This window comes from Chionomys nivalis, chromosome 8 (genome assembly GCF_950005125.1).
Source record: "Chionomys nivalis chromosome 8, mChiNiv1.1, whole genome shotgun sequence".
NCBI classification, from domain to species: Eukaryota; Metazoa; Chordata; class Mammalia; order Rodentia; family Cricetidae; genus Chionomys; species Chionomys nivalis.
The window spans coordinates 20280075-20301305 of record NC_080093.1 but is presented as its reverse complement, the minus strand read 5'-3'; the positions used below and the strand labels follow the sequence as shown (position 1 = coordinate 20301305).

The following is a 21231-nucleotide window of genomic DNA, read 5'->3' as shown; positions in this document are numbered from 1 at the left end:
AAAAGAAATAACCATCTTTTTTTTTCAAATAATTCATGTTGCTTTTCACCAAATACCATTCATGGCCTATTCCAATGGCCAAATAGAAAAGAATGTTAATACCTTTTCTTATACCACTGCAATTTTCATTCCTGGATTAATACTCCTTGTGGGAAAGTATTTATTAGAACCAGTACTTCTTAACATGCTCAGTTAGACATAAGTCTTCTTCCAGCAGACAATGAAATGACTCATGTGACATTTAGCTCCAAAAGATAATGGCCCAGTGTTCCTCTGGGATCTACAAAAACAACTCAGCAAATGGCTATGGGTCATCCAGCACTCCGAAAACTATCATAAAGAGTAAGCAAGATGACGGAGTGTTTTGCAAAGCACGGTGTCATAGAAAAAGTGCTGTTATAAGAAGGCGGAGCTTTAGTTCCTGGCTAAGTACTTTTGAGAGGTGTCCCTGTTCAAGCCACACCCTTGCTGAATAAAACAAGAGGGTTGGCTCGGTGGTCACCACTTGAAGGACCTTCAAGAACAGATAAGTTCTCCTTTTCTGAAAGGCCGTTATCATCAGTATCAACCGTAACAGATTTGCATAAAAGGGTGCAGACTAATACTCTCAGGACTGTTTCTATAGCAGTGGACTAGACAGGCTCAAGGCCGTGTTCAAGAGCCCTGGTGGTCTGGCTGGTGGGTCATTATCTGTGGGGCAGATATCAAATGGAAAAGGTTTAAACAGGGCACTTAAACCTGACTCAGGAAATCCACCAGGTCTGTAGTTTAACCACATGAGCCCATGTCCATGAGGAAAGACAAACCATTTCAAGATCTGTCCATCAGCATCTCCAAGGATGCAAACCTCTCCCGTTGAATGTGCAGCTTTTAAGGGATTAAACCAAGTCAGGAAACGATGCCTCTTAGTAAGACTCACCCACCGAACCTTCCACATTGAATACTAACGTTTTATTACTAAAATGGATTTTTAACTTTCCTCTCATGGCATGAGAACTTTGTCTCTCGGACAGAACAAGTACAGAAAAGCCTGGAAAGGAACCTGTTCTAAGTCCTGACAGACACTCATCATTTATGAGTCTTAGATGTGGAAATTTAAACAATTCTGGGCACCAAACACTTCCCCTGGCTTCTGAGAGATAAGCACAGAGTCTACAGGAGAGACATGTTGGCTTTACACCACCCACCAGCAATGGTTATCATCAGAGCCCTCAGAGTCAGCCTTGCCTTAAACCCTTAAGGAAACTCCACCTAAACTCTGGGACCACTCAAGGCAGACCGACAGAGAAAAGGGGGATGGGAACAGATGTGATATTTGAACACCCTCCTGCACCGCTAGCAGTTCAGAGTATCCGCGCATCTCTTAACAAAAGGCAGGAAAGTGGACACTGGACTTATCTAATCTATGCGACTCCCTTTTCCTTGGGATGTGCAGCCGGAACATGTGTACTGTAAGGCTTTATCCCAGCAGAAGTGAAGATGCTGCCCTCTCAGGCGATCTACGGGATGGCCTTTTCATACACACCCAGGAAAGCTCTATTCCAGGCCCTGAAAGTCATCCCACACAGAGACATTTCAGTAGACCCAAGGAAACATCCAGACTCTGACATTCGCGTGTGGAGTTTGCCAGCAGTAATGCGACGTCTCCTTTCTGCGGTAAAGCCAGCAGAATTACAAGCAACTTCTTCAAATCGCTTATAAAATGTAGTGTGGCCAGTACTGCCATTCTATTTTTCCGATGGCAATCCTCTCCCATTTGAAGTATGCTCTGTGCCGATTCTGAGTACCCGAGAAACAGAAGGGTGGATTTCCTTAAATAACAACACAGGCTGTATTGTTTGGGGGAAGGATGAGAAACCTGAACTCCAGTTTCTAAGCTTCCAAGGCATTAAGTACAATACAGGCCATGTCATCTACCTGCAACAGACTGGAGGGAGGTGGCACTTAGAACCCAGTGGCCATAGGGGACAGTCGGTCCTGCTTTCCGGGAGAGCAGACTACAAAAGAGTGAATGGAGCCCATATCTTAAAGCCACCACTGCTTCTGGTCAAAGCACCATAACCCTTCTGACAGATGTCTAGAAAGTTCAGTTCCTTCACTTTTCTTTTACCCCCAAACAAGAGCAAAAAGGTCAAGATAGGAGAATTACCTCTTTATCATCATGCCGTCTCCGGATAAATTCTTCCGCGGACTCCAAGTAATCAGCTGGTATAAAATGTCTTGGTGACTCTGAATCTTCAAAACAACAGAGCAGAGTTAAAACAGGCCAAGGTTTAGTGGGAAGCCAGGTTTTTTCTATTATTAAGGTCAAGTTTATAAACATTGCTGAATAACACTTAATGACAAATTCTGAAGAAAAAACCCTAAGCCGCAACCCCACCGGCTTTTTTGATTTACTTACAAACCAGTTTAATATAAAGACAACTCACCAGAAGGCCAAAGGTGAGCAAAGAAAGGGACATTCTCTTAAGCGTCCCCACAAAGAGGCGTGCAGGCTCTAACAGGGACAGACCACACACTCACACACATGGGGCCACGGAGAGAGGCTGCCTCTCAAAAAACCACAGGGAGACTGGGGATTGATGCGAACAGGGGTTTGAGAGTTCAAATGAACCCAGTTCTTGGATACAAGCTAAACGGCCAATTTTTCTTTCGAAACAGTTTGGTGGTTAGTCTAAATGAAGTGGGGGGTTTGTTTTTAAAGAAGTGCAGCCACTACAAGCCATGGTTAATTGCCAAGCAAAACAAACAGAAGCAAAAGACAAGGCAAAAGATGAGCACCGAGGGCACACAGAGGGAGGGACAGAGCAAGCCAAGTGGAGACAGGGGAGGTGAGACTGGTCAAACACACAAAATGCCACCTCCATGGGCCGCTGCCAGTTCCCTTTGTGGATTGTTGTTCCTGTCCATGCCATGGTCGGAGTAGGGCACGGGGTTCCCGTTATTAACGGCCCCTGTGCAATCCTCCAGGCCTGCGGATCTGTCCAGAGAGGGCTCTGAGTTGTGGCTAAGCCTTGCCATGGTGTGTCGGGAAGACAGGCGGGTGGGGACCATGGGTTTCCCCTCAGAGTGGGGCTGGTCCTGAGGGCCCTGACTGGGGACATCTGCCTTCTGGCTGGCAGGGGGCCCTGAGGAGTCATTGAGGGGAGGCTGTCTGGGGTGGTGTTGGAGGGGCTTTTTCAACCGAAAAGGGAGGGGGCTCATCAGGTAGATGTTTCTGAGGAGACTGTTCCTGTCGCCCCTGGAATCGGAGCGCCAGTCTGGCTGCCTGGAGGACTGCTGCTGCTCGTGCTTCCGGATGGTGGTGAAGCGGGTGTACGACGCCGGGCAGGTGCCCTTGCATTTGTTGAGGCGATGCTTAGGGAAGTCTCCATGGACACTGCCCCCGCTGCCCTCCCTGCTGTCATTAGAAACATTGGAACAGTGGTCTAGCTCATCTGAACAGACAGAAAGGGGCTCAGAAGGCTCAAGGCTCCTGAAGCTCAAGGCATGGTCCGCCATATTGCTACACGTGGGGGATGCATAGACCCCTCCAGAGTTCATCCCATCCATCTCTCTCGGACGGAGCTTGGTAGACTCAAGGAGGGACTCTGCTGAACGGGCTGAAGTCAGGCCGCTTCTAGACAGCACGGGTGTGGGGGATTTGCTCAGCCTGCCAGAGAAGTCCAGGGATGGCATGGACCGGGACCGCTGAATGAGCTGCTCAAAGGCCGTGATACGGGAAGACACGGTGTGCTTGGGGATATGCTCTGAGCCTTCCTGGCTAGCACCCAGCTCACCCCTGGCTAATGCCAGGTTGCTCCTTTCAAAGTGGGAGGCGAGATCCCGCACACTTGAGGAGGAGATGGAGCCTAAGGAGAGGCCAGCTCGGTTGATCTGGTGCATGTCCCGGTAGAACATGGAGAAGTGCAGTCCGGCCTTTCTGGAAAGAGGGCAGGGCCTCCTGGCGCTGGTGCCGTACTCCTGTAGGCTCATGGTGCTACTGGACCTGCTGTCGTAATCCCGCCGCGAGCGCATCAGCAGGTTCTCAATGCTTCCCCCAACCCGGAGTGGGAGGCCTCTTTTGGGATCATTCAAAGAAACGCAAAGGTTTTCACAGCTCTGAGCCTTCTCTGAGGGCAACAGGACACTCTTCTGTTCCTGCAAGAGAGCGCTGGGAGCAGAGAGCCTGGGTTTGAATTTAGAAGGAAGGATCTCCGAAATGCAGGCTTTCGCAGCCGACAGGGGTTTCTTGGGTTTACACCCAGGGCCTAAGGCATTGCTAGTGTGAAACGTTCGGCTATGGACTGATGATGAAGAAATCATGTGAGCATTCCCGCCTTTACGATCCACTGGTAAGCATGCAGAATAAAATAAACACACCCATTAGGTTAAAGCTGAAAGCTGCCTTAAAAAAGAAGAAAAAAAAAGGGAGAGGAAAAAAAAAGGAGAGGTAACATGCTCATTTGTCATAAGAGCTTTAAAAAGTCTCCAGTTGATGTCCAGAAGCAAAATAATTTGTGCTGCAAAGCAGGTGCGAAGATGCAATGAAAGAAATGGCCACCCCACCGGTTAAGGAAGGTTGAAGCTCGGCTAACTCTAAGAAAACGGTATTAGAACAACAAAAAAGAGAGCGATGTTTCAGAGAGAACAAGGTTGGGGTTGGTGGTGGGGACCGTTAATACCAGAAAGAAAAATGGCCGGCAAGAAAATAGGTGAGGGGGCATAAGAAGGCTCCAAGGCCTGGACGTGGACCTGAACAGGCAGAGCTGTCCCCTGCTGCTGGAGGTCCACCCGCTGCCAACACTCAGGTGACAGGCATGTAGGAGACAGACGCCTGCAGTCTTCAGCCTGTCCGTTACCTTTAGTGGAAGCTGAGCTGGAGGGTCGCTTGAGCCCGCTCAGGCCCTGAAGAGGGATGTCACCACCTTCCAAGACACTTTTATAAATCTGCCTCTCGTTCTCCAAGCTAGCGAGAACCCCTGGGGTCCCATCTGGTTCTCTCTTCACTGCATGGAAGTTGGAAGAATATATACTACAAACAAGGTCATTTTAAAAGAGAAAAGGAGAGGGAGGAAAAACATACAAAGTTAGTTTGTTCAACATTCTTCTAGAAAGCCCCTTTGTCACCAGCTGAGAAGAAAGCTGCTTTCTGGTTTCCTCCTCAGGCCCTGGGCTTTCTCAGGGCTTGTTCATTTAGATATAGATTTTTGTGGACAGGTAGGTCGCCATGGCCTGGGTGTGCAGGAACACTACCTAAGCAACAAAGCTCCCAAAGCTGTAATAACTACATTTGTCTAAATTATAAATAAGGAGCCGAGAGGTGGTGGTGCACACCTTTAATCCCAGCACTCAGGAGGCAGAGGCAGGTGGATCTCTGAGTTTGAGGCCAGCCTGGTCTATGAGAGCTAGTTCCAGGAGAGGCTCCAAAGCTATACAGAGAAACCCTGTTCTCAGATCCCCCCCCCCAAAAAAAAAGAATAAAAGGAATAAATAAGGGCTGTGATCCCAGTACCTGGGAGGCTGGGGCAAGAAGAGTTTAAATTTGAAGCCAGCCTGAGCTGCACAGTGAGAGCCTATCATCTTAAAAAAAAATGGGGGTGTGCGGGATAACAAGGAGCCAAGCGGCTAGACACAAGATGGCACATCCAGGGACGTGAGCAGAGGATGCAGAGGCCCGAGGTGTGACCAGCAAATTCAAGCCCATGGCCCAGATCATGTTTTTCTAGGTTACCTTGCATGAGAGCTTTGGCTGACAGAACCATCAAAATCACCAGCTAAAGGAAGACAGCCCTAGCTATCCGTGGCCTCGGGGAAATGAGCAACCGAGCAAAGTCAGAACCTGGAACTCTATGCGCCCTTATCACAGCTAGAGTTTTGGTTTGAGCTTTTGGCTCAGGTGATCTTCTGGTCTCAGCCTCACAGTGGCATTAACCACCATGCCCAATGTCACGGCCGCATCTTGCATTCATTTCCTTCAAAGCTGTTGTCGGAACCTGACACCGTTTCTCATCTACACACCTTTGCTTCATTTATTATTTTTAAAGTATGAACTTTATTCTGAATATATATATATATATATATATATATATATATATATATATATGAATGAATGCTTTGCCCACATGTAATCATGTGCACCACATACATGTCTGGTATCTATAAAGGTTAAAAGAAGGCACTGGACACCTAGGAACTGCAGTTATATGTGGTTGCGAGCCATCATGTGGGTGCTGAGGACTGAACTTAGATCCTCTACAAGCCCTACAAGTGCTCTTAACTGCTGAGCCATCACTCCAGCTTCTGATTCATTTATGTGTTTAAAGGTCTATTTTTATTTTATGTGTATGAGTGTGTGCCTGCATGGGCACATATGTGCACCACGTGGCTGAAGTGCCCAGAAAAGCCAGAAGAAGGCATCAGATCCCCTGGAGTTGGAGCCACAGACAATTGTGAGCTGCTAGAAACTAACCTGGTTCCCCTGCAAGACCAGTAAGAGCTCCCAAGCACTGAGCCATTTCTCTAGGCCTTCATTTATTTTATCTTCTTTGAAATCTAGGTATTTTTCAAGGTATTACAAATTCTTTTTGGAATGAGGTGTGGCACAGGAAAAAACCCCAAAGTATTTACTCACTGAACTCCCTTTGCATATCTGCTTTTCCTGTGGTCTAACCTGCTGAAGCATTAACATGACACATATTCGGTCTCTTTCTACCTCTCCTCCACACACCTCCTCATTCCCCCAGAAGAGAACAATGTCTTTCTCATAAAAGCATATAGGCTTCTGTTATATACTTTTGATCCTAATGAGATCAGTTTCTTGTTATCATAAGATTTGTCAGTTTTGAAGACCAACAGCCTCATGGAATTCATTCACTCTAATATTTTACTGTGTTATCAGATGTATAGAAAAGTTTAAAGAATGGGAAGAGTGGTCACTCATATCAATTCTACTGAAGTTCTCCAGGGAACACTGAAAGGTACTTCCTTATTACATGTCTAGCCTTTTGTCTTCGTGTCTACCCACTGATGGAATTTTCCATATTCCACAAACCCAGCCCTTCATTCAGTCTGAGTCCCAATAATTACAGATAACAATGGCAAAAAAGTATGACATAAAAGGCACACACACACACACACACACACACACACACACACACACACACACACACCCCTCTTCCTTTGGTTTCAGATAAGGAAATGAAACCCTGATAGATTAGATAGTCTGTCAAGGTAGGCAAGATCAGCAGATTACAGAGCCAGAACTTTAGTTATACCACTGGATGTAGGTTGCATTCTCTGATGGTGTCTTAGACTATTTTCGTCTGGCCAATGAGGCAGTGCTTCACACACTGCATGAGTCAAGGGTATCTGAGTTTCATTTTCATTATGCCAAGACTCCATCCCAGGAACAAGTGGTACCCGAATGCAGGACTCACGGAAGAGAGGAGCCCCGGAGATGCAGTGATGCCTACACCTTACAGGCCCTAAGTGCCTCCAGCACGAGCATCAGCCCTCATAGCTGTTGCCACTAACTAGCCGTACCTCAAGCTCACTGAAGGCTAAGAGCTTTACCACCATTGCAGAGGACCTGCCCGAGGCTACACGGGCTTCTTACTCTCTAGAGCCTGGATGAAGGGATTTTTCCTTTGTTATCTGAAATGGGGGTTGGGGGGAAATCACTGGAACCCCAAAGACAAGAAAACTTAAGTCTCAAGGCTGAAAACCATGCGAAAGAAGCAAGCACCAAGTGGTATTCTCGGTTCATTTCTCACTTGGGAGAAAATGTGGAATCAGGATGGGCAGACCTTTTGCCTTGATTTCCCACAGCCCCCTAGACCACAGTGCCCATGAGGGCACCCGCTGAAGATTCTGAATGAATAAAAGGCTACATAGTTTCTAAGTGTAAAACTTGGCAAACTTGGGCTGAGGTATGTAAGACTATGAATTTAGATATTCTTCCTTTAAAAAAAAGTGATTTAGAGATGCTGACCCCTGGTACCTGTCATCACAGGTATCCCACAAACCTGCCTGAAAGTACCACCCATACAGAGAAAGGGGTTTGGGCTCAGAGGTCAGCCTGGAGACACTGGCTCTGCCCATGTAGCTTCTGACCTACAGGGTTTGCAAAAAAAAAAAAAAAACCACACACACACAACACAAAAAATCCCTCCACCCTCCCACCCCAAAATTATGATAAAAAAAATCATGGGTTCCTGTTTAAAAAAGGGGACCCAAGGATGGGTCTATAGATCCTGCCTCCAGAAAGTACAAGTTCAACTAAATCATTTTTTCCACTTGTTTGGGTTTCCTAATTAAGGATCAACACAACACCATATTTTCTTCCTCTTGTACAAATGCCAACTGTACATATCTGGTCCTTTGACTTTGTCAACCCCCAGCTAGGGGGACTTAGGACTCTGATATGAGGGTCCTGTCCAGTCCGTGGTGCTGGAGAGTAACCTGGACAACTTCTACCGGCCACCTTTTCGTTCCGAATGACCTCAGGCTCAGCCAGACCTCCTACCTACCTTTCCTTTCTCCCAGCTGCCTGACCTAGGGCCTCTACCTCAGCAGCTCTCCGGACTCCCCCACCCAGCCTGCCTGCTTTCTGTGTCCCACCCATTTCTTCCTGCTTCTCACAGAATGACAAGCCAGCACTCAGGAAATCTCTGGGAATATAGTTGCTACAGCCAAAGGTTTTCTTTCTGATACCAAAGCTAACAAAAGAATGTTTTTCCCAGGTGCCCGAGCTACAACCGAGGCACCTTATTTAAGAGCAGTATCTAAGAGCCTCACCGCATGTTTTTAAAGACACCATTCCCAAAGGCCTTCCTAATGTAGGGTCATTTGTTCCATTGCTCAAAAGAGGAAACTGAGGACCAGAGTGGTGCCTGCCTTTGCTTAAAGTCACAGAGTTGCTAGGACTTTGCTATATCCAAAAAGATCAGAGCTGAGAGAAGTCACACTGGCCTGCAGGCTGAGTGAAGGAGCTACAGCCAGAGTAAGCAGCTACTGACATTAAACAAAACCAGGCAAGTTCGGAAGCTCAGCTGTCTGAGAAGCCGGTGCTGAGGCAGATCTAGGTTCCGACTGAGAGAGCCGGGTGACAGGGCAGAGAACTGAGCCTCTGGCTGAGCTGCAGAACTGGCTGGTTATGGGGTTTAAAGAGGTCACTCTGCATCAGCTGCGTCCAGATGCGCTAACAGAGCGGTCTGGGGGCAGTGGACAGGGTGTGAAAAGCCAGATTCCAACAAGGAATTCCAGCTGAGACGTGCTGATGCTTACGTTGTTTGAAGCTTGCAAACAAGATGGTTTTCTTGGCTCCAGTTACTTTCATTTGCTAAGCTAACACTGATAGTGAGGTTGTCTAGCAAATCCACCAGCAAACCTGTAAGCTCTTCTTTCAGACTCCACGCTGACTGCCAGGCACATCAGCTGGATGCTCTTCAGACATCTCCAGCCCAACACATCCCACCCCAAACCTGGCTTCTTCAGCCTCCTGCCCTTACTCAAGCAGAAAGCCTCGGGAACCAGCCCCGTCCTCTCTTTTCTCCCCAAACCCTATCAGCGGCCACGTCCAGCTTTCTCGCTAGCCGACATTAACCGCCTTGCTCTCTCTACTACCAGGCTGTCGTTTCACTATCATTATCTATGATCCTGCTACACGAACCCCTCCCAGCCTCCAGTCCCAACTCCCTGCAATCGCTGTTGGTATTATCTCCAGGAAAGATAGAGGGCAATCCAGTATGTGCTAATTTACTAAACAAGTACTTATCGAGCGCCTTCTACCTCTCAGTCACTCTCATAGGTGCAAGAGATAACAAAACTGACTAAAGTTTCTAGCCTAGGAGAGATGGCTTGGCAGTTACAAGCACACCCTGCTCTTACAGAAGACGAGTTCAGCTCCCAGCACTTCAGCCTGCTCACAACTGCCTCTGACTCCAGCTCCAGGGGATCCAACACCCTCTTCTCATCTTCAAGAACACTGAACTCTGGTGCACATGCCCTCACACAGACATACGCACACATACATAATTTAAAAGAAAATAAACCTTAAATCTTTCTTGTTCAAAAACAATTGACAACTTCAGAAAGAATACCAGGCAATTGTTGTTAATGTAGTTTTGTGGGAGGCGGCCCATACAGTCTTCTAAGTCATTTATTTTTTGGTTTTCGTTATTGTTTTGTTCTCCCCCCCTCCCCAGCTCTAAAAAGTCTTCCTTGATATCCCGCCCTCTGCACAGTAAGAGGTGCCCATTCCATTCTGGATTCCAGCATTACACCAGCCTCACTGGATTCAAATTACTGCTAACCAATCTGTTTCCCATTACACAGTGAGCCCTGGCAGACTGTTGACTGCATTAATCTTCCTAAACCTGGTGCCATGTAGGTCTTTTAACAAATACTGATGAAATGAATGATGCTAAACTCAAATACCTACACACAGAGAAGCTTCTAGTGTATGTCCAGGAACTGGGGAATCATCAATGTTTTATATAGTTCTTTAGCTTGTGTTTTGCTTTCAGATTAAGTAAACTGCTCTCTCTGCTGGTTCAGAAAGAGCAGCTTTTCCTCGAGTGCCACCTTCTGGCTAAATAGCGCAAAGTGCTTTTGGTTAAGCGAAGACAGTTTTAATAGGCTGAAAAGATAAGCAATGGTTAGATGAAAATTACAAACTTAAAGATCCAGAAACACTTGGGGAATTAAATATAAAGCCAGGCATATGCTATGACAGTAACTATAAAAAATGCATTTGAGAGACAGGACTGGTCACTGTGTTAGAATGCTGGGACATTGACTGACTATGAACACAAGATGGTTGACTCTGTTCCCACCCTCCCCTGAACTCCTGCCCTGCCATCATCACCATCATCATCACCATCATCACCATCACCATCATCATCACCATCATCATCACCATCATCATCATCACCATCACCACCATCATCATCACCATCATCACCATCATCACCATCACCATCATCACCATCATCATCACCATCATCATCACCATCACCACCATCATCACCATCATCATCACCATCACCATCACCATCATCATCATCATCATCACCATCATTTGCTTATTTGTTTGTCTTTTGAGTCAATGTTTCCCATTCCCCCAGGCTGGCCTTGAACTGTCAGTCATCTGGCATGCTGCCAAATCCAGCTCTGTTAAAATTGTAAGATAACAAGTGCTCATGAACAAAATTCTGAATTTCAGTCTGCCCAAGAAAGTGGCTTTAAAACTAATTCTGTAGGCTCCACAAAGCTGCAACCCTCACCTCATCCCTTGGCAATACTCCCCTCAACGTGTCATCCCAGTACCTCCATCAAGAGCTCCAGGTTCAGTGTGCAAACAGCCTGCCTCTGTGCTTAGCAAGCTGGGGTCCGGTTAATTGTGATTTATGGGCCCGATAACTGCATGCTTCCCTTTATGTCAGGTACCATGCTTGGGCTGGTTCCCCACCAGCTCCAGATAGCTTACGTATTTGATCCAGTTTGTCCTACCAAGTATTTCAGATGAAATACTCCCCACACACACCAAAACAAAACTGAGGTCTTTGGAGACTTATTTCATTAATATAAATAAGACTGGAAGCCTGGTGTGGTGGTGCACACTGTTAACCCCAGCACTCAGGAAGCAGAGGCAGGCAGATCTCTATGAGTTTTGAGATCAGTCTGATCTACAAAGAGAGATCCAGGGAAGCCAGGGCTATACAGTGAGACCTCATCAAAAGAAAAATGAGAGGGAGGACAGGAGGGAGGAAGGGAGGGAGACTGGCTAGGAAAACATCACATCAAGTATCATCACAAAGGCTCAGGGGGTCTGAGAAAAGGGGACTGTGTGAAGCACTTTACATTCACCGCCTCTAATCCTGCTAGGCCAGTGCTGCAAAGAGTTGCTTACAATGGATTTAAGAGCTCAAAATTCAGCTACATTCTTACCAAAGTTAGAATCAGTACAGTTTAGAAGAGGTTCTGCTACCAACATCTGGTCCAGAGCATCACTACTTCTCCTCTGGGCAGAGCACTCCCACAGCAGCTGTGGAACTGTGGGCAGGACACGGTCCTAGAGTGCCCATTTCCTCACCAGTACACTGGAGACTGATGGTTACACATGCTCTGGGATGCTCAGTAAACAACAACAAAGTATGGGGAGACCCGTGTTCTTAGCCCTGACTGAGCACAGTAGTGATGTCCACTTTTAACCCTTACACACGTCATTCTCTCTGCTTTGTCTCTCATTTGTTATGCTCATTTTGTGGGTGTGAGGCAATCTCCCAGATAATCAAGGAACCATTCCAAAATTCCTACTGTGATAAGCAGCATAGTGCCAGCTGACCTAAGGAATTTACTGAGCTGAGCACTCAGTGCAGCAGGCTTCTCTGTCCGGTACAGTTCAAGGAGATGAGAGGCAGCGAGCAGGCCAGGCAGCACCGTTAACTCCAGCCAACCCTGAAGCAAGGCAGGCAGAGAGTCCTGGTTAAAATGCTCACTGCAACCAAAACCAGCACATCTCAATTCTTGCAGGTCTACCTGGCACCCTGGAGGTGGAAGGCCTTGCCCTTAGGGGGTTTATAATCATCAATTAGGAAAGTCTACACAAATAACTCAAGATAGCAGGCAGTAGAGACTGAGGCCAGAAGCACTAACACAGCCTGGGCATAAGCAAGTTCAGTTAGTAAGTGTTTACACAGCGGAAGAGTTTGCTATCTACTACAGATCTACTGGGGCAAGATAAGGGGAGCCCTGGAAATACTCAGTCAGGATAACAGCTGCACGGAAAAGCCCTGGGAAAGGTATGCTGGGAGAGGATTAGAGTTAGGTCTCTGATTATGTGAAGAATGGGGTCGACCTCTAGGTGGGGACATGCCCTTGTCTGCTCCTATAAAGATGAATCCAATGGGGCTGGTCGGTGGCTTGGGTATGGGGTCATCTCTAGTTAGACAGGTTTATCTTACGATGTACCTTTCCTTTCCAGAATTCCCACCTCCACATGCAGTCCTTGTGAATCTAGCCACCACGAGGTTCAGCTAGATGCACAAGTCTTTCTGAAGCCTGATGCAGAAAAATGTAACTATTTTTTTTCTCCTTTTCTGTCTTTTTTTTTTTTTTTTTCCCCAGCTGCTGGCCAGAACTTAAGAATGCCTTTAAGCTCCCTAATTCACATTTTGGGCTTCCTTACTTTTTCAAAATCTCCCATGCTAACCACGGGCTGCCTGCTGTCAGGTGGCTGACCTGTAAGGGCCTATCTCAAGCAAGGTTGCTTTTGCTCCTTCTCCATCCTCTTCCTTCCTTCCAGGCAGCTAAGGGACTGACGCCCTGGGGTTCTCCTTTTCCATTCTAGTAAGATGTCCTCTTACTAAAAGTAAGCTTTTATGTATAACTATTCTTAAATTCTTGAATTAATAAAACTAAAAACCAAGAGGGGACCCCAATTTCCCATGTATCATATTGTAGCTCTGTTGGGACACCCCAAGATTTCCATTTCTCTCCTGTCTTTCAATTAATTGTCGGAGAAAATAAAACCATTCCTGCACCCCTAGACAGTATCAGTTACTTCATGAAGAAGTGAATGAGGGGTACATGCATTGTGCAGTCAAAATCTTAAAAATTGACAGGAGAAAAAAAATTATGTCCAATATGAAAATTTAGGCTCTAGCTTTTCATCCTAGAAGCCAGGACTGGCCTAAGGACCTGAGCCCACTATCGGCCCCTCTATCTTTATTCCAGGTCTGGTACATCCTAGCTACACTCCCTTTCCTCAAAGATCCACTGAGGGAAATTTTGATTCGAATATAGACAAACAGGTCAATAAGATGGCTCAGCAAAGAGAAGCAACTGGTCTGTAAGCCTGGTGACCCAGTTAGATTCCCAGAGTTCACGGTAAAAAGAAAACTGACTCCAAAAGCTTGTCCTCTGATTTCCACAGCCACACCACCCACACTCACACCCACCTACACCAACACAAACACACCACCACACCAACACACACATACACACACCCACACCAACACACACATACATACACCTACACCAACACACAAACACCAACACAAACACACCCACACCAACACACAAACACCAACACAAACACACCCACACCAACACACAAACACACCAACACAAACACACACAAACCAACCCACCGCCACCCCACACACGTGAAATAAATAAAATTAAAATAAACGTAGGCAAATAACATCACATTCCAAAGGTAAAGGCATCAGCCTGGGGAAAAGCTAGTGGAAGGCAACATGAGTTATTGTAACAATAATTTGGAGAAAGAGAGAACAAAATAAAACTAATTTGAAAACTACAATAGCTTCAAACTACTGAATGACAAGGTCCAAAGCACAGGACTGCCCACTGCCCTAGCCCTCCTCAGGACCAAAGCCCTTGCTGCTTCCCACCAGACACCACCAGACAGACACAGATGAACACGGTGTCCAAACCACCAGGCTTTCTCACCCTGTCTAGCCCTGAAAACACCGAGTGGCTACTTACTATCCAGGAGGCTCTGAGGTAACGTCTGGTGTCGGGCTGACTGCTGAGCTCTGTAAAAGTCAAACAGAAAAAGGAATAATGTAAAAAGGAACCGTGATTTGGGTGAATTTACAGGTTGTAAAGAAAGGGAAAGGAGACAAGCCACTTCAGTCCAGTCATGTAGATGGTGCCCCTAAGGGACAAGAGGCTTGGACACAAAGACTGGGGGGTGCCAGGCTCTCATCTTTTGCCTCAAAGGAGATGAAGCCACAAACACAGATGGGCCTGGAGGTGGACTTCAGCTCACATTTATCCTTAGCTGCAACCCCAGGAAGCAGAAGCCCCTTCATCTGTGCCTCCCCAGTCCTCAGACACCCCACCCAGTGTCCACCCATCCAGGAGGGTCACACAACACTCTAGGTAGAGACTGCATTTTAAAAATGCATTTAAGATGATCACACCATGTTTACACAATCCATTTATGCCTGTAGACTGAGAAGTGTGAAAATGAGACACAGTTTCACAAAATCCAGTAACAGCACTATCAGTATGGGTTGGGGATGCTTCATAAAACTACAGGCCACTAACAAAAGGAAGAAGTCAGCCAAGAGCTACTAGAAAGTGAAAGCAACGGAATCTGTAATTTAGAGGTTCTTTGGTTGTATTGGAGAAAAAAAAATGCCAAGGGTTCAATATATTTGTATGAAGTAAATCAATGTAGAAGCTAACATTCACAGCTATTCCTATTTAATAACGACTATCATCATCCTCTCTACTAATAACCATCTGAAGGAAAACGAACTACCTGGAGAAGAGACACTTAGAGAAAAGGAGGAAGGGACTGTGGGTCAGAGGAGAGGAGACTACAGGGAGGAGTCACTGGAGACCACAGGGAGGAGTCACTGGAGACTACAGGGAGGAGTCACTGGAGACTACAGGGAGGAGTCACTGGTGGTTCCTCACTTAAGTCTTCAGCTTCAACTTGTCAGTCTGGGTCCTTTTCCCTTGGAGGCCAAGCACTGCTGTCCCAGGGAGAGGTTTGCCTCTCCTCCCCCACAGCCATTACTTCCCAGAGCTCTGCTCATCCCCCTCCCCCCATCATCCTCTAACCCTTCTGGCTATATTGATGTCACCTGGCCACCTCCCGCCACAAAGGGCCTACTTGTTGGCATTTGCCCCATTCAGGATTATACTTTTGAAGACCTTGTCAGTATGTCCATCGTGAAAAACTTTGACATGGTCCCGTTAAGTCCTTCTGGGTCATCACCCCCCTCCCTGTCTTCTCCCTCCCCATCCACATGTTTCTTCCCCCATGTCCTCAATAATGACACCCCTGCAGGACTCTGCTTCCTTTCCACAGACTCTAATACCCAGGAACCAAAGTCTATAAATTTCTACAACCCATTCCATGGACGTATCCTGGGAATTTATCTTTTTAAAATCATTTGTTGTCAGGGAGGGTATGTGTGCCATGGTGCGTTGACAGAGGCCAGAGAGCAACTCTCAGTTCTCTCCTTCCACTTAACTCCATCCAGTTTCAGGAAGGGGACCCGGTTGTCAAACTTAGACAGCAAGCAACTCCACTAGTCATCTTGCTACCTCAGAATTTCTTTTCATCTCTCTGGAGCAGCTGGGTAGTTCTGTCTTTCTCCCCTTGCTCCATCATGCGACCTTCCATCTCTCTGAACTGTCCTTCCTGCACCTTGTCTTGTCCTATCAATGCCATCCAACATCTGAGTGGATAGCTCTTGGTCCCTACTCTCTCAATCTTTCACTTGCTGACTGGTGGACATCTTCACTGACTCCCAAGACCCCCACAATCACCTCCCTACAGGCAACTCCGATCAGCTTTTTAAGCCCTTGCCTGCTTCCTAAGATCTAGTCTTAGAGTTCCTACCACCTTCTGGATATCTCTACCTGATCTCCGGCCAGCACCTCAGAGGCTAAATACCCAAAACCAACTTCATAACTTTACCTCTGCATTGATTCCTCTTTCTAGCTTCTTCAACATATTGATATCCGTACTTTATTAGCTTTTTGACCCAAACCCTAAAGTTATCCATTTCTTTCCCTTTCCTCAGCTCACCATTCCTCATGCCAGCTATGCAAACTAGTCCACTACAACTCCCTTGGCAGCCTCTCTCCATCTAGCCTTCCCTCCCCCTGTCAGCACTGTGTGAACTCCCACCTCTGTCTGCTTGGACCTTTGTAGCTGCCTCCTCACTGAGCCTCTGACAGTCCCATTTCCTGCCTTCAATTCGACTTCTAAGGGAATGGTGCTCTCACTCAAACACCCCATTAGCTGAAGGAAACCCAACATCTCCTCAGTCACACTCCTGACTCTACAATCTTTCCCAAACCTGTCAATCCCCCTCCATTCCCCACAAGAGATTTCTTGTCTAGCTGGTCTGTCTTATCCCTGTGTATATGTACGTCATATGTCTCCCTAGTGCCTCAAAATGGATATCCCCAATAAGTATGGTCTCAATTGCCATGCCCTGAAGGCAGTCTCTTTTGTATGTGTCTAGAGCTCCTGCAAGCACGCCTCACATATGTTCAAGACTAACAGCACCAAATAACCAATGGAAATGGTTTGTGGATGCATCAGGCACCATGGTTTCCCTGGCAGGGTTTGTGTCCTCACAGAGGTGGCTATCAGCTATAGCTGTGCCCCCAGCTCTGCATGAGTTGCAGGTGTTCCTTGTTATATTTGACGACTCTGAAAGCATCTCTTGATTCACTTGGGCCAGCCTATTACTACAGATCTCTCACCCAGCACGCCAGTCATTGTTATTATCACCCACAGCCAGAACTCATCAGAGAACAGGCTGGATAGTACTTCCTTGAATCTTCAACCCCACAGTAATTATACCAGGTCCCAGCATCCACCGTATTAGAAACCCAGAATCCCACTCTATCTTCACCTTAATTACCTGCCTGCCTCAACTGAGTGTGTGACAGCTTACCTCTTTGCCTCTTACAGTTCTGATGGAGGAGAAGGGCCTAGCGACCACTGTCTTCTTCATCCACTGGTGTCTCAATGGACCCCAAGGAAACAGCCATGACTGCCACAGATCACTGGCTTCCCACTCCTTTACCCCAGACTCACAGGGAGGCCACCATCAAACAGAGGTGTCTCTGCCCCTTCCTGGGTTTGAGCCTCTAGCCTCTCGCCTGACTTTTGTGCCCAACTCCCTCACACTGGTGTTCCAACTCTTCTCAACAATGCCTACATGTGGTACAGGTCCATTATCAACTGCACTTTTCCTCTTTCCTGGCCACTGCAGCAGGGTCTGCCTACGATATATATATATATATATATATATATATATATATATATATATATATATATATATATATAATTTCTTCTAAAGCCATTATTTTCTCCTATGAATCTCTTCAGTTTTGTCAGGAAACCTAAAGCTCACTTCATCAAACATTCAGCTTCTCCCTAGAAGTCTGTTTACCTTGGACTGGCTCTCTCCTTACCCCTTCCTACCTTTTAAAACAGACATTTTTATCACAGGCCCAGTTTCAAATGCGTGTTTCCGGGCTGTTTGATATCTGGAGTAGGTTTTCTATTGGGAACTTGCTGACCTCCACAATGACAAACACCATTGCTATTTCTGTTGCCTTGAACCCAGTTACTGCTGCTGTGTCTCTCAAAATGACCTCTGAGGTTGGCATCTCCCAGGGCTACGAAGAGAAAAAAAAAAACTGCCCCCCAAAATAGCACTCTGGAAACTCAAAGAAGACAAAGGAAATAACTTTAAAAGGTCATCAAAGAAGTAGTCCAGGGCATGGTGAGTAAGGGAGAATCCAAATTATCAGCTATCCTGTATATGAAAAACCCCTTTAAGGAAGATGCCAAGCTCTAAAGGAATCCAAATAAAAATTGACTCTGTGTGTGTGTTTGTGTGTGTGAGTGTGCACGTGTGTGAGTGTGTGTTTGTGAGTGTGTGTTTGTGTGCATGGTGTGAGTGTGTGTGAGTGTGCATGTGTGTGTATGTGTTTGTGTGTGTGAGTGTGTGTGTGAGTGTGCATATGTATGTGGTGTGTTTGTGTGTGAGTATGCATGTGTATGTTTGTGTGTGAGTGTGCATGTGTGTGTATGTGTGTGTGTTTGTGTGTGAGTGTGTATGAGTGTATGTGTGTGAGTGTTTGTGTGTGAGTGTGTATGAGTGTGCATATGTATGTGTGTGTTTGTGTGTGAGTATGCATGTGTGTTTGTGTGTGTGAGTGTGTATTTGTGTGTGAGAGAGTGTGTGCATGTGAGTATGTGAACAGCATTCAGAAAGCCATGCATTTAAAGCTAGCAGCATCACCCCCTATCATCTCCACAACATAAAGCCAAAGGACAGAGAACAAAGCAAAGCAGGGCTTGAAAAGAAACCGACATGGAGAGAAAAACTAGGAAATACCTGTGGCGAGTTTGCACTGGGTGACTTATTAACCGTCTCCACTTTGTCTAAATCTGCCTCTAACTCTGCTTGGCAGAAGTTGAGATCTTTTTCTAGATTAGTCTGGTTCAAGAAAGAAAAGATGAGAAAGAAGGTTTTAGTTTAGAGAAAAGGGGAAGGAATGGAAGGTTAAGTTTGAAAATGAGGCTTGTTTCTTTTAAAGAGTCATAATTTAATAGGGTCACGAAGACCTAACACAATCACAAGAGCTCACTAGAAATTAGTCTAAAGACGTGTAAACAGAGAAAGCAACATTAGGCATGTTCAGTGAAATCCTGAGTCTCAGAGCTTCAGACATCTGTACTACTTGGAATGAGAACTACAAATGCCACAAAAACCTACCTGTGAGGAAAGGCCTGCTTTCTCTGTGTCAGAGTATAGCGACCATGACAAGGGTTGTTTTAAAAACCTCTATAAACATTAGTATGTCTCACAGACTTTGTTAAATAGGTTCATCACCAGGCCAAACAAGTTACTAAGTTAAAAAAAAAAAAAAAGAAAGATTTAAGAAAAGAGCAGAAACCCACAGCACACTCACGGCACCCAAAGCTAGAGGTCTAGCACACAGTCCGCGAAGGAGCACGGGATTACCTTTCTATCCTCTCTAGGAAGGATAGAGCAGTCTCCAGGAGTATAGTCCCATATCTTTTTGGGAGGCTGACGGGAAGCAGAGGAGGAAATGAAGAAATGAGCATAAAGACATAAAGACAAACATGGGGGCTCAAACAAAGAGGGGCACGCTAGGAACCGACCGACACAGAGAGGTGAGCTCAAAGCAAAGGGCTGGGGTCCTGCCCGAGGACACACAGCTGTCTGTCCTGGGGCGGGGATGGGGCAGAAAGCACTAAGTAGGCAATGTATTTAAGTCTCAAGAGTATATCAACCCAGATCCTCAGCAATGGAAATTTAAAATTAAAAGGGGGAGAAAAGCATCAATACCAATTTGAACAAATTAGAAACTTTTTTTTTTCCCAAAGACTGACACTGGAGAGTTTATATTTTGGAAATAGTCTCACCTAGTGTAAAAACAAAATCATTTCATGTCAATAGATGTATAAATCTACAGATATGACCCATGGAGGGTGGCGAACTAAAGGGGAGTCCAGTTTGTAGCGAGAGCATCCAGAGTGGGGGTTCACACCTGCAGCTTAACTGGTAAGTGAGCAGAATTCAGTGTTAACGCCTCCACTAGAGGCACACCCATCCTCCTCGGCAGATCGGAGGTACTCTGCTTGCTCCTGCGTGCTCCACAGACAATCAGAAAGGTAGGAATCTACTAGGAGGATGCTGTAGGCTTAACAAGCATGGATGAGAGCTGTGCACACTTCCAGAGACTGCTAACTCTGAACTTCTCTCACAGATGGGGTTTTCTGACTGTGTCTATGCACACGTGAGATCTCCCATACTATGACCTCTGGGGAGATCAGAAATGGATATCGTCAAGAGCTCCTAAGATAGCCCACAAGCTTCATGTCAATTCACCCTACAAAAATATTTCGAAGGCCTTAACACTGAGAAACAGTGTCCTGAGTTTGTGGACAGAGATCAAATCAATTTCTGTAGAAATTGGAGGGGCAGGGAGAAGAAAGGCAGGCCCTCGTGTTTCCGGTAAGGCCTTTCAAAGAGAAAAGCAAACTGACTCTGGCTGTTTTGCTGACAGCAGCAGTGCCTGTGAGTGAGCCCTGTGCTAAGGTCAGTGATAAGGCAGCTACCATTCCTTCTTAGTGCTTTCCACACTCAGGGGCTGTCTGGGAAGTGGACTTTCTACGTGTGTTATCCTGCTGTACCTTTCTACTTTCTCTGACACGAAAGGCCATAAGCAAGGGTCTACAAATCACCAGCCCACCCTACCCCAGCCGGCCCTGGGGCCTTGAATTATCCATCATTTTGGGGCAACCTATTGAGGTCAACAATCAGGATCTTGTTGCAATTTTCACTTCTTTTTGAGTGGCTTTAGGGGGAGGCTGGGAAAGAAAAAGCAGCCCAGCAACTGTCGGCAGCAACGTTCTAGCGGGTTTTACCCGGAGTAATGGCCCTAAGTTGACGTGAGAACAACAAAAAGAGCAGAGAGGATGCCTTCCCCTCGTGAACGGCTAACACCTCTTCCAAAGCAGCATCCATGGCGCATGCCTGCACCACAGTGGTGCACCCTGTGCTTCATCATGATGAAACAGGGAGAAGGCAAATGTTCTCGCCCCCCTGCTCCTTTCTCAACTCTGCTGGCTCACCTAGATAACAAGCCCGCCCTAAGGATGGCTCAAACCACATGGAAATGTTCTCTTGCTGGGGCTCCTGGGGA

The 21231-nt window shown here is 46.4% G+C and overlaps 1 protein-coding gene across 41 annotated transcripts in view; it reads right to left on the bottom strand.

Moving 5' to 3' along the window:
* The window catches only part of Sorbs1 (sorbin and SH3 domain containing 1), a 225707-nt gene that overhangs the window by 31461 nt on the left and 173015 nt on the right, over window positions 1-21231 (bottom strand). For 22 of the 41 annotated variants that reach the window (XM_057780030.1, XM_057780033.1, XM_057780040.1 and 19 more), the window contains 6 exons: window positions 19524-19589; window positions 18894-18995; window positions 14494-14543; window positions 4842-5014; window positions 2862-4331; window positions 2150-2235 (listed from right to left, as the gene is read on the bottom strand). In XM_057780030.1, the coding sequence (XP_057636013.1) occupies window positions 2150-2235; window positions 2862-4331; window positions 4842-5014; window positions 14494-14543; window positions 18894-18995; window positions 19524-19589 (1947 nt within the window). The remainder of the gene's footprint in view (window positions 1-2149; window positions 2236-2861; window positions 4332-4841; window positions 5015-14493; window positions 14544-18893; window positions 18996-19523; window positions 19590-21231) is intronic. The other 19 variants (XM_057780056.1, XM_057780059.1, XM_057780058.1 and 16 more) reach the window with 4 other exon arrangements.